The 14,639-nt window shown below is 34.7% G+C and overlaps 1 protein-coding gene across 2 annotated transcripts in view; it reads right to left on the bottom strand.

Moving 5' to 3' along the window:
• Positions 1–12,274: 12,274 nt before the first annotated feature.
• Positions 12,275–14,639, bottom strand: part of LOC107728337 (protein Wnt-7b) — a 41,451-nt gene continuing 39,086 nt past the window's right edge. For both annotated transcript variants that reach the window (XM_016538476.1, XM_016538475.1), the window contains exon 4: positions 12,275–13,592. In XM_016538476.1, coding sequence (XP_016393962.1) covers positions 13,113–13,592 — 480 coding nt within the window. In that variant the 3' untranslated portion in view covers positions 12,275–13,112. The remainder of the gene's footprint in view (positions 13,593–14,639) is intronic.

The raw sequence follows: 14,639 nt of genomic DNA, 5'->3' as shown, positions 1-14,639 counted from the left end.
CAAAAGAGAGATAATGATGAAAATAAAAATAGAAAATATATTTAGATTTTGCAATGATCAATGTGTGGTGGGGAAAACAACAAACAAACAAAAATAAAATATATAAATAATAAATAAAATTAAAATAAACCTATTCCGATAAATAAGTAAATTCAGACAAAAGGGAGATGAAAATTATATAAATAAAAAATTCTGAAAAAAAAAAAAAATAGAAAACAATAATCAGTTATTATATAAAGGTAAAACCGTGCACGTCATACTTGTGAAAAGAAACTCATGCTATTTTCAGATGGATCTAATGTGACCTGATGAAAGAGATCACGGAGAATCACGTTCATCAGAAGCACGTCCAGCGCTCTGAGACTGATGCTGTCGCTCACGGTGTGAGGTTGGAGGGCGGTGCTGTTCACCCATTAACCTTACTCCAGTTTTACGAGCGCCGCAGCCTCGTCCACGCCAACATAAATACACGCGCCGGCCAAGCGCAGGATAATTATTTAGTGCTCGGCGGCCTCATCTCTCCCCCTCCCAGCGCGCACATCCACAGCCCTATCTGTTGATCTGACGTTATTTACGGTTTACTGTTATTGTCCAGAACAGAAACTTATTAAAATGCAGTTATTAAACATTCTCGCAGGGGCAAGACCTGCCGTAAATCTAACGTTTCCCAGAGTCCTTTGGACCCTACTGGATGGTTATGGTTATCTAGTTGAGTTGTTTGCACAAAAATGCTGTTCCCCACCAGAAAGAGACGATGTAATCGGATTTTATAAGAATTATTAAGCATCTTCGACATGCGCTGCAGTAAAGATGATTTGGATTAAGGGGTATTTATGTGATGAGCTGTGTTTTTGCGGCCTCCCTTTCAACCACCTAGTCATCTCGTGTGTCTTAAAAGTAACATGACATGTGGCCAAATATGGTGTCCCATACTCGGAATTTGTGCTCTGCATTTAACCCATCTAAGTGCACACACACACACACACAGTAGTGAACACACACCCGGAGCAGTGGGCAGCCAACGGGGAGCAGTTGGGGTTTCAGTGCTTTGCTCAAGGATCTCACCTCAGTCATAGTATTGAAGGTGGAGAGAGCGCTGGTTATTCACTCACCCCACCGACAATTCCTGCCGGACCTGAGACTTGAACCCGCAGCCTTCGGGTTACAAGTCCGACTCTCTTTCTATTAGGCCACGGCTGCCTAATTCTCAAGTCAAGTTTAAGAGCACGGCAATGTTAGGAACAGCATACTTAATAGTACAATAGTAATGCTTGTACTATTTAAATAGTTTGCAGTATATATGCCATGCAGGGTTATTTTAGTTTACTAAAATTATAAAAAAACATTTCTGTTACGTCAAATAAATATCAATTGAAAAAAATATCTAGTCTAATATAAAAGATCTAGTTGCCACAGCAAAATTTATCATTTTCATTTAGTTTAACCTTTAGTAGTAAAATAACTACAATTAAAATATAAATTTAAAAAAATTATAGACATTTTTAAAAAGTAACAAAAATGGCAATACACTAAATTTAATTTAAAAAATATAAAAATAAATGTAAAGAAATTAAAACAAAAACTTAAACTTTTTCTTTCAGCTAGATGCCAAAGCTCATTTAATAATTTTCATTTATTTTAACTTGATGTAAAAGTAAAACTGAATAAAAAATAAATAAAAAAACTATATAGACATTTTAAATAACCCAAATATTTATAAAAATGACAAAACACACAAAATTGAGTAAAAATATAAAAAATTAATGAACAAAAAATTACAACAAAATATTAAACCGTTTATCTTTTAGCTAGTTGCCAAGGCAAAATATTTAATTTTCATTTAGTTTAATTTGATGTACTAAAATAACTAAAACTGATATAAAATTAATGAAAACTAATGAAAAAATAAAAATAAATAAAAATGACAAGAACACAAAATTTGCTAAAAATTAGGGCTGTCAACCGATTAAAATATTTAATCGCGATTAATCGCATGATTGTCATGAGTTAACTCGTGATTAATCAATTTAATCACACATTTTTATCTGTTCTAAATGTACCTTAATTAATACTTTTCAAGTTTTTAATACTCTAATCAACATGGGCATGGACAAATATGGATGCTTTATGCAAATGTATGTTTATTAGTGAAACCATACTCAACAGAGAGCATACGCAGATGCTCGCATGGTCGCAGCTCGTACCGTGTAAGAAGAATTACGGGCCGATCCGAGAACGTTACGAGCACCTCCCGTCCTCCCGATAATTTTCAAACATGTCAAAAAAATTCAGACTCTGACGGTTTAAATTCGTAAAGTATGTGCGTTTGAACTAGATTTGGTGATCCATCTGAAGTTGACCAATCAGAAGATGACAAAAACCACATATTATGTATATAAATAGTCTATATAGTAATTTTAGTTTAATTATACAGCTCTATTTTTTAATTTGTTATCAGCACCTAGAGAGGACCTCTACAGCCCTGAAAGACAGCGGAGACCAGGACAACTAGATGAGCCCCAGATACAGATCCCCTGTAAAGACCTTGTCTCAGACGACCACCGGGACAAGACCACAGGAACCAGATGATTCCTCTGCACAATGTGACTTTGCTGCAGCCTGAAATTGAACTGCTGGTTTTGTCTGGCCAGAGGAGAACTGGCCCCCCGACTGAGCCTGGTTTCTCCCAATTGAGGACCAATGGTAGCTCAAAGGTGTTTAGGAGGCAAAACGAACTCCCCCAAAAAGTTCGCTTTGGTGAGTTGTTTCGAACTACCAAAATTAACTTTGTTTCGGCCTGATTTTGTTCGAAATTACGTAATTTCAGTTTGTTCTTCGATTTCGTTTGAAGTATATCGGAGCCTTAAGTTGGCAACACCGTGCAACTCCATTTCTCCGACTGCGGGTCAAACAGAAAATGCGTGCTGCATTAATCGCGCGTTAATAAAATTAGTGCCGTTAAAATTCATTTGCGTTAACGTGTTATTAACGCATTAATTTTGACAGCCCTACTAAAAATGTTTTAAAAAATTAAAAATGAAAGTCTATATAGACATTTAAATAAAAGAAAAAAAAACACAAACGCATAAACACATTACACCAAATACACAAAATAATGTTCTTTTTAGCAGCATCATATGACCCCTTTAAATTTAAAAAGTAATTAATTAAAAATAATTTTTTAAAATATTTTTTCAAATAAAGCAAAATGACTAAAACATTAACTAAAATTAAAATGAAAATGGCAAATATAAAAATAAAATGGAATTCAAAATATTGATAAAAAAATCTGTAATAGTATCTCTAGTCATACTAAAATAACACTGGTACTATGCACAGAATGTGCTTCAGGAAAAAACATCAATTTTAGGTTCAGTAATGATGTAAAACATCCCTAAAACAACAAATTCACTAGAATAAAAAATTAAGTTTGCAAAATTCCGCACGATGTATGCTAACAAACGCTTCGCCAAGGGGGTCCTAAAAATAAACGACAACAATAATATCACTCGCAGTTTTGCATCCAAAGTAAATCGATCTGGTTTTAAAGGATGTTTAGACGTGTACTGGAAAACAAGACAAAAATGCTGAGTCAAAAAATATTTTTTGCATTGCATCTAGCTTTTCCGAATGCAAGAACGCCCTGACTCTTCTTCTAGGGGGTTGGCATTTATCACTGTGCTGTTGTGTCGCTGCAGGTCTCGTGGTGGGATCCTCCTCCTCGGGCCGTCCCGTACCCAGCAGCAGATGAGCTCAGCGGGGTCTGTTCCTTTGAATCCACCATGTGTTCCTCACCACTAATATCAACCAGATGATGGAGAACCTCGCAGTGATTGTCTCTCAATGAGACAAGTAGTCAAAATAACATGAAGGAGATGATGAGCTGCGGTTCTCAACAGACAAAGCGGCACATTTGTCTCCGGAGGCCTCGGACAGCGAATCCGGCCACTGACATCTGGAATACAGTGGGTGAGCCGCTGCGTTATGTCATGCATTTCATATGAGAGCCTTTTGATCATTCAAATAGACAATATTGTGTTCATAAACAGAAACAGGCTTTGCCCATAAACACAAAAATACCTCCTTTAAAAAATCTATATATTTTTAAGCGATTTCAAGTGTAGTATATATAAGGTGAAAAAAATATCAATATATTTTGAATTAGTTTTAATTTTTATATTATCCATTTTAATTTTAGTCATTTAGTTGTTTTTGTCATTTGTATTAGTTTTTTCTTGTCTATATAGTTTTTTTTATTACATTTTATTCCAGTTTTAGTTATTTTAGTAAATCAAGTTTTCATTTTTAAATAATGTAAAAAATATATTTTATTCTTTCTTTTTTTTTAGTACATTTTTGTTTGCCCATTTAGTATTATTCGTTTTTAATCTTTTTTTAAATTTTTTATTAATTTTGTTTTCAGCTGTAGCTATTTTAGTTCATTAAGTTAAAGTAAATGAAAATGGGAAATATTTTGGCATTATTTGAAAAAAAATTTGTTTAGTTAATAGAATTAGTTTTTAAATATTATTACATAAATAAAATTAACAACTTTTGAATGAAATATAATAAATATATTGGCATAATCTAATACAACTCTGTTTTTAAAAAAAACAACGTCATGAATTTATATTTTAGCTTGGCTCTAATTTTGTCACCAATTATTATTTATGATTTATTTAATTATTTATTTTTAGTCATTATTATTAATACTAGGCCTATTTATTTAATTGTTTAATAAAAAATATTTAAAATGATTATTACATTAATTTTAATAATATTAATATGATTCATTATTAAATTTAATAATAATAATAATAGTAGTAGTAGTATTGAGGCTTGTGGAGTGATTTAATCCATTTCTGAAAAAAAGGGATCATGTAAGGTAAGAAGAGAAAGAGTTTTACTTCCTAATATAAATTAATTGTACTTTTCACAACTCAAATGTTTGTTTGTTTGTTTGTTTATTTCTTTCTTAACCCCAATCCAGCATCTATGGTTATATTCAAGGTAGGGCTGGACGATATGGCCAAAATTGATATCACGATATATTTCTTAATTTCGGTCGATACGATATAATTCCGATATCGATAAGAACACTATTTATCTGAAATAGAAATCTTTTGTAACATTATAAATGCCTTTATCATCACTTTTGATCAATTTTAAGCATCCTTGCTAATCAAAGCAGCTCCGCTCATGAACGCTTCTTTATCAGATCAAATGAAAATGCCATCGAAACTTTTCTGAAGACAGTCAATTCCCTTCAGAGATACATTCATATAAAACACCCGCGCCGTGTTACGATTTTGAAACGTGCAGTGCTCATGTTTATTCCACGAAGTCAAACGGCACAAATAAATCAATGTATGGGAAACACTGGTAATGTATATTGAAATATCGGAAATGATTTTAAAAATCATATCACCGTTATCGAAAAAAATTATATCGCGATATATATTGATATTCAATTATTGTCCAGCCCTAATTCAAGGCGAGAACCAGTTAATCCATACACAAGTCGATCCCTACACAAGTCTTGTCTTTACACACACGCACAACTCAAATGTAAATTATTTGTTTGTTTTGTTTATTTATTTGTTGTTGTTGTTGATTCCATAGATATGTATAGATGCCCTATTCGACCTCTCCAGACACGTTGACGCGTCCGCCATCTTGGAACGGTCAACTTGCCGTCATTCACCATAATAATTAATTAATATTCAAAGATATAAAAGCATATAACTTGCTGTTGTAGACGCACACAGTCAACGCGCTCAAAGGTTCGCAGACCATTCCAAACATGGCGGATGGCTTACGTATCGCGGCCCATAGAAACAGTCGCTCATGAGGCATCTACTTATATATATCTATGGTTGATATCATAAATGAAAAAAAAAAACATACAGGTCAAAGGTCAGTGCCAACATGGCAGATGTAGTCAATAGTTTCCACATGTTGAAGAGTTTTCAAACTGTATTACAATTAATACACATGCAAATTACATGGCATATTTGTATTTTAAATGTAATTTGTCACACTGAAGCATTGCTGCTGAACAAAAAGTCTTTTTAAATCATGAAGCAGTTCGGTTGAGGCACTTACGACAAAAAATAACAAAGAGTGAAAAATTTAAGGGGGTCTGAATACTTTCCGTACCCACTGTATATATATATATCAGTAGAAAACTTCTGCGGCTCAGTGACTTGGATCCAGATGCAGGAATATTGAATATCCATTAGTATGTGATGAAAAGTTTTGAACAGCTCAACAGCTCAAATTCTCATTGTTTCGTAACAACTTCGACATAATATTTCCAATCCGGCCGTAATGTTGTGTGACATGAACAGTGAGACAAATATGAAATGGCGCTTTTCCCGGCGTCTCATGCCAATATTTCAGTGAACAATAACTGCCACGAACATTAATCATCATGACGCGATAAATCACTGTGCAGTTTGTAAATCTGCGGGCACGATCCCATCGCCACATAGAGATGCTCGGACGATGGTCTGAGTGAGATTCAGTCCTTGCAAACGGCACAGAGAACACATGCACAACAAAACATTACTTCACAGGAAGTAGGAATCGGTAAATTTACCCATCAAACATTTTGCAACTAGTTTTTGTGGAATGTCTATTTTTTTTACTCCGCATAATTCACTAAAACAATTAAAACAGTCATTTATCACAAATATAGGGCTTGAGTATTGAAATTTGATTTGTATTTATTATTTATCTAAATATGTATTTTTATGCAAATAAACATGGATGTGATTATATATATATATATATATATATATACACACGTAGAAAGGTTTTTTTTTTTTTGTTAATTATATAATAGATAAAAAGAAAACAGTTAGAGCAGAGAGATAGAATAGAAAAATAATAGAAAAAGCTAGTGTTAGAGGTCTTTTTTGTTTGTTTGTTTTTTATAGAAAACAAGCAGCTAGTAAACAAATACAGTGCGAGTCTTAAAGGGTCATGTTTATAAAAAAAAAAGAAAACAGATAAAATAGAATTAGAATAGAGAGTGCTAGAGTTAGAGGGTTATATATATATATATGTAAACATGCATTCATATTTATTTAGAAAATGTAGCAAATAAATAAAATAAATATATATAAAATGTACAATTATATATATATATACACACACACATATAAATTATATTGTAGAATTATATTGTTTAATTTAAGCAAAAATCATATTTATTTTGATTAAAAAGAAAATATGTTAAAAATGCGTGCATGTATGTGTGTGTGTGTGTGTGTATACAGTGAAAATACTAGTGTTCTAATAATTTTGGCCACCACTGTGTGTGTGTGTGTGTGTGTGTGTATATATATATATATATATACAGTATATATGTATATACATACATATTTTAAATTAAACATTTACATTATAAAATGGATTTCATTTTGACACACACACACATAAACATGCATGCATGTGTATTTACAAAGAAAATGTGTAACTAAACAAAATATTTTATATTTATAAATGTATATTTTATATTTACATTCCATGAAACTTGTCAGTGTGATATTACTCATCTCTGCTGGGAGTGGGCTCTTCTCAGGGTGGGGTGGTCCGCTATCTTTCACTCCCCTAGTACGAAAACAAGACTAACAGACATAAAACATTTCCGTGTTTTCACACTGAAGTCACGTCACGAGCTGCCAAAACGTTGATCAGATTTGGGATCATCGCTAACAGTAGTACGCCAGTGTTTCACTTTATCTCCCGTCCACTGCACAATAACAAACACGTTATCATTGCAGATGCATCCCGCTGCATTGCTGGGACGGTCCTGCAGAACGTCGATGTGTGCAAGACAGCCGTTCCCTTCTATCTCCAACCGTTCGTTCTGGAAGATCTCAAACGTCAGCTGAAAGCATCCCGTTACTCTTTTGTCTTCACCCTCCACCCTCCTTCCATTCCTTCCCCTCGTTTTCTAAAAGATAATTTATTCTTTACGACTGTCACGTCTCTCCCACTCACAGCTGCACGCTATCCATAAGCTCATCCCGCGCAACAGATCGCTAGTCGGAGATTTGTGTCTCTACCCGGTTGGTCCCATGAAATCACCCACAGTGCTCGAAAACAGAAAACACAGTCGAGATTAAACACTGGTGTACATTTTTATGTCTGTTCCCTGTCTGACGCTTTATGGGTAATGCCAGGATATAGTTCTCAGTCTTTCTAGAGAGATCACAACCTGCTAAAATCATTTCACAAAAGTCTCTTTAAACGTTGATCTATCTGAGCGACTTAACATAACACTGCCTCAACCAATGGCATGATTTGGGGGTGTGGTTATTCAATGAGGCGAAAGTCTGAAAAACAGTCATTGGGTTTCACTAACTCGTGCAGCGCTGCCAGAATACATGCAATTCGTTCGTGTATTAGAAAACACACCGTTCTGCCGTTTATTTAATTGTTTAAGGGCATTTCGCGATATCAGTCATCATACTGTAACCAGCAACAATCACCCCTTCCACTTCTCATCGGAGACTTGCGATACAGTGCCAATCAGTCTCTCACTGTCGGTGCTTGTAATGATTTTTGCGTCTTTCTCGGACACTTTTAAATGCTTCCACACTGCCGACATGTTTGTTGCATTAGTAGATATATGTGTGTTTCCAAATTTTTCGTGATAGTTTCTTGTGCATTGTAAAAAAAAAAGTTTTTTCGTAGATTACAGTACATTTAGCAAGAAAATACTATTTCCGTCTTTCTACTTCAAAATTTCACATTTAATTCAATGTTTTACTTGCTGTTTCTTTGCAATTATTTGTGAAATTTACTAGCAATTTCTGAGTGAAAAATCAGTGTTTTTAGAGTAAAATACTACACCAATTTTTTTTCACTGTGCATATAAATATGAACTATCCACACCATTATTAGTGAATGACATTATGATTTAGTGCTTTACTACGAATTATCTGACCAAATTCTGATGCTTAAAGGAACACTCCACTATTTTTGAAAATAGGCTCTTGGTCTTTTTTGAGCGAGATGCTAACGGTCTAATCAGATTCAATGATCTATGCTAAGCTACAGCTAAAAGTGCTACCGCCGGACCCGGAGATCGGCTGAATGGATTCGAAAACGGTAAAACTCAACTGTTTAACTCTAGGGGAGTTGGAAAATGAGCCTATTTTCAAAAATAGTGGAGTGTTCCTTTAAAGCTAAACTGTGTAATTTCTTGCTATGTTTGATGTGCAGAAGAGGCGGCTTGGGAAACCTGTTTGGAAACAGTCATTATCCAATTCCAAATTGAGACACAAAAATCACATACTTAACCTTGAATACGGGATTGATCTACACTGTTATCTGCAATTAAAAGTCAGAGATCTCAATATGAACTCAAATCATCTCTCATCAAATGATCTGAACTGCTCTTTACTCATTTGTCCATTTTTAATTCTCCTTCAGGAGAAACATTTCACACAAAGTTGAGACTTAATCATAAGTGGGAACTCTATATAAAAGAGCAACATTTGCGCAATAAAATTAAAGAACAGTCTTCATTCTGTGTTTTATTAGTCGCTAAGCATTTCTAAGCAGTTATATACGAACAGTGATCTATTAAACGCAGTCGCTCTCTCTCACCAGTGTGAGTTACTGGTGCGTTGCTGTGCGATCGGGCCGTTTCTGTGTGAATAAAGCCGCCGGCATTATCCGCCGGAGTGGAACTCGCATTGAACAAACCATCTTGACACCAGAACAAAAGGCGCTTTAGAGGAGAGCACACACACCATGGACTCTGTTTTTCTCTCTCATATTTTTTAATGACAAAATGTTTGCCAGAAACAGGTGGATTTATTTTGGGCAATCCGGGGTATAGTGATGGAGCTTAGATGGTTCCGGGCCCCAGGGCTTCAGACAACTAACAAAACACATCTTACTTCTGCTTTGCTGCCTGTCTGTAATGCCTTTCAGCCGAGAGCATGATGCTTTCCCTCGACTGACACCCTTAAAATCCATGAATGGACTCCAAAATACTGCTGTACCCACAGCAGAAAGAGTTTCAGCTTGTGTATGTTCTATAAATTAAAGTTATATTTCAGTTTAAGGCTAAACATACCTTTGGATTTAAATGTAACATTATTTTGACACATTCAATACAACATTCATTGGAATCTGGTTAGAATAGTGTGTAGATTTAACTAAAAAGTGAAATGTGTTCAGATTTTCCAAATAACCTTGTATGTGATTGTAATTAATAATTAATTACAAGATGGGTCGATTAATTAATCGCAAAATAATTTTGACTGTGAAAATACGCACAAAAGATTATTTAAAGCTATTTTTGTGTTAAATGAGAAAGTATTAAGTAGACATTACAAATTGTAGCTTTAGAAAGGAATATTTGATTTGATTTGATTCAACATAATATTTATTACACATGAACATTTAGGCTCACAGTGCCAGGCCTAAAGTAAACGATGGAACGTAAAAGAAGATCATTTGAGAAATAGCGTAGTATTTTTTGTTCATACAATGAAAGCCATTAGTAAATAAAACAGCTTTCTCAACAGTCTTCAGAATACCTTCTTTTATGTTCCACAAAAGAAAGGTTTGAAACGACATGAGGGTGAGTAAATGATGACAGATTTTTAATTTTTTGGGGTGAACTATCCCTTTAAGATTTTTATTTTTATTATTTATTTTATTTTTTTATGAAATGATCAAGATCTAAATAAGAAACTAAATCTGCCTGCAGGTAGCTGTAAATGTCTTCATTCGATTTGTTCAAATGGCTGATTCATTCAGGAATGAAGTAAACGGCTAATATATATATATATATATATAACAGATTTTTTGTAATATTTTATTATAATATATTTTAAATATATAGAATTTTTGTTTAATTTTTGCATAATTCTGAAAACGGTTGATTTTCTCTGCAAAAACATTCCAAATGTCAGTCAGCTTAGATCCCAAAGTCTGCAATCAAAAGTCAGAGATCTCAATCATTTCTCATCAAATCCATATTCATTTTACAGCTCTAAGCTCTATACTTTTTCATCTTTCCCAAGGAATTTTAGGAGAAACATCTGAGACAAAGTCCCATGCACTGAAGCACTATGAAAGAGCATAATATCTACCGCAGTACAAGAGCAAATCAACCTAAACCCTCTTGTTTTTTTTCCCTTTAATTCCAAAGATAACTCCACACATGCCACAATCAAGCGAACGGACCACAAGATATTATAAACATGTGTTTTCCTCACAAACGTGAAGAAAGGCTGGATGGGCGAGCGGCTGGCTTGATTTAACTATGATATCTAATGATGTATGTTTCCTCCTCATGCCCTATTAAGATTAAGAGTGACTGGAACTGCGCAATACGGGCACAATTTCCGGCCTTTGGAAGCGCGGCCTCAAATATGAGTCACAGCGAATATCACTGCCTCATTTTAGGCAACTTTCCCAAATGGGCTTCGAAGACATGGAAGTGGAAAGCTGTCCCTTACACGGCCAGGAAACAAGCATAAAAAGCCACCAGCGCAAATCATCTTGTCGTTTATAATGGGGAAATGGCGACGAGTCTCTTCTTTTCGGGTTTAACGATCATTATGTTGAGAGGTGATGTGTGTTTAATGGGTTTTCAGGCTTCTGAAATACAGGGAACTGGAGTTGGGATTCATACTGATGTCACGTGTGCTTGAAAACACCAATGTTTGGGATCAAACGTAGTTTAAACCTTTTCAGATATGGACTTTTGCATAAAAAAATCTATTCATTTAGAAAGCAATCAACCAGCAAGGGAAAAAAATGAAAAGCAATTAATCATATAACTGCATAATAAGGCCAGAAAAGTCAATGGATCTGTCAACTTTTAAAATCGAGAAGAGAAACTACTTCCCAGATCTTTTGTATTTGATGTCCAAACTCTGTTATTGTAATGCAATTTGTTTTTTCACTTGTTAATACTAGTATAAAATATTATACATTTTATGTAATATTTATTATATATAAAAGGTTACATATTATGAAATACTAATAAAATATTATATACTGTATATTAAAACATAAAATTATGTTACAATATTGTATATAATATATAACATGTAATATAGTCATATTTTTGCATATTAAATATTAATGTAAAACATCAAATATATGAAATTATATAGATAAAAATATATATTACATAATAAATACTGATATAAAATATTCTATAATATAAATCTAAAATATTACATATTGTCTTATGTAACATGTTATGTACATTTTTTTTTTTTTTTTTGCATTTCAGGACCCAGTTTCCCAAAGAGTTATTTTCCCCTGCAAAAACATCCCCAGATGTCAGTCAACTTGATATTTATTTGACTTTTAATTGCATCGTATCTGAATAGAAAAAATATCAGTGCAGCACTCTGTAACATATCCAGAAATATACTCGTTCCACATTTCATGAACTGAGGAAGGATCTTTGAATCGCAGAGACTGGTTTAGCAAAGTCGGAAAAAGAAAAGTGGCCCGAACGTCTATCGCATGCCTTACTGAGAACTACGGCTAGATTACAGCAAAGATGAACCCATGTTAACATGCGTCAGCTGACCAAAACAAAATTACAAAATGACAGTGGTTTCGTAAGTCAACTCGTCATTAGCCATCAAACGTTCCTGTCGGAAAACACAGGGCTTTTTCCTTCCCTCTACAAGACGTTTTCAGTCACGAGCTTCTACAAAGTCTTTCTCTCGGTTTACACTTAGTACAAAAGAACACATTTCTACCCGTTAGCGCTTCGGTTCCTTAGGAGACTATGACATATAATACATAATAATTTATTTTCAGTGTTCAAACAGACAGATCCAGTGTGACTGGATAACTAACATACTCTACCAGGTTCCAGTTGGCATTTATACATCCTCGATTTGCACTGAGCTCCTTAAACACAACTCGACGAGTTCCTCCGTGACCTTTTGAGTCCCACACTACCAATCCCAGCATGCACGGCTGGCATCCTGCAGTCCTTTAGCGCGAGTCAGTGCACGTACCTCCGGGCTCGTACCTACCGATAGAGTTTAGTATTTTAACTCGGTGTTAAAGCAAATATACATTCTGCTGTGCAAAACGAGCCGAGCGATTCATTTGCAGGTGAACACCTCCGTCCTCTCGCTACAGGTGTTGCATTTCACAAAACAGCACCACTGGAATTTACAGTTGCATTGCCACACTTTGGTGTACTGATGCGTGTTGTAGCCCCGCCCACAGCACATGAGGTCACAACCGTCTGTGTGTGGCGACGTCCGGTTGCACAGCCGCCCCTGCGTCCCCACGCTGCCCGTTTTGGCGTCCTCTTCGCAGTAGTTGGGCGAGCGCTCGATGTAGACCAAGTCCGTTTCTAAGGGCTTCTGGTAACCGTGTGCCTTCTTCACCTTGAGGAAGGTGGGCTGCCGCAGGCGCGAGGCGCGGACCACCTCCACATGCACCGCTTTGTTGTACTTGTCCTTCAGGACATAGCCGATCTCGCGGAACTTGGGTAGCGTGGTCCAGCAGGTTTTGGTGGTGCAGGAGCCCGACACGCCGTGACACTTGCATTCCAGCTTCATCCGCTCCTCCAGAACCTGCGGGAAACAGTGCGAGTCTCGGTTAGAGTGTCATTTACCAACGCCGATTGTGTCGGAGAAACTATTTGTGAACATGGACCACAAAACCAGTCATAAGGGTCAATTTTTCGAAATTGAGATTTATACATCATTTGAAAGTTGTGAGCTTTCCATGGATGTATGGTTTGTTATGATAGGACAATATTTGGCCGAGATACAACTATTTGAAAATCTGGAATCTGAGGGAGCAAAAAAATCCAAATATTGAGAAAATCACCTTTAAAGTTGTCCAAATGAAGTTCTGAGCAATGCATATTACTAATCAAAAATGAAGTTTTGATATATTTATGGTAGGAAATGTACATAATATCTTCATGGAACATGATCTTGACTGGTTTTGTGCTCCAGGGTCACATTTAAAAGGACTAACAACACCTCAGAATTAGCTGTATTCCTGGGTTTGAGAAACAAGACAGAATTTCATTCAACTCGCTGAATAATTTGTTACGAGAAATCCAGCTGAGCTTGCTCTTAAGTTTTCATACTTCCAGTATTTTGCACGTCACCCAGAATAATAATGAACGTCGTCCCTCACGGAGATATGTCAGAAGACACACGTTATGAAATCAATTCACAGAAGAAAAAAGTCTTTTCGAGCCCAGACTAGGGCTAATTTGCATACTAATTTTCTTTCATTTTCACATTTCACATAGCTTACAGTCTATACTTTACTACTTACTGTATAATGTTTTAAAAATTGTATTTCATAATATAAATAATTTATAGTGCAAGTAATATTATAGTATAACATATATTTCATAGTATAATATATTATATAATAGTAAATAATATAATATAATGTAATATAATCGAATAAAATTTTCCAGGTGTTCATCAGTGCCATGTTCATTTTTATTTAGTTTAGTTTTTTTAATAAAAAATAGTTATTAATATGTTAATATAGTATATAAATTAATATAGCATATTAATTAAATTATTAATAGTTATAATAGTTATTAAATCATTTTATACATATTTTATACAATACCTATTATATATATATAT

This window comes from Sinocyclocheilus rhinocerous, unplaced genomic scaffold (genome assembly GCF_001515625.1).
Source record: "Sinocyclocheilus rhinocerous isolate Xijiao unplaced genomic scaffold, SAMN03320098_v1.1 scaffold3292, whole genome shotgun sequence".
Lineage (NCBI taxonomy): Eukaryota > Metazoa > Chordata > Actinopteri > Cypriniformes > Cyprinidae > Sinocyclocheilus > Sinocyclocheilus rhinocerous.
Note: the sequence above shows the minus strand (reverse complement) of the source record. Positions and strands in the feature narration are given on the sequence as shown.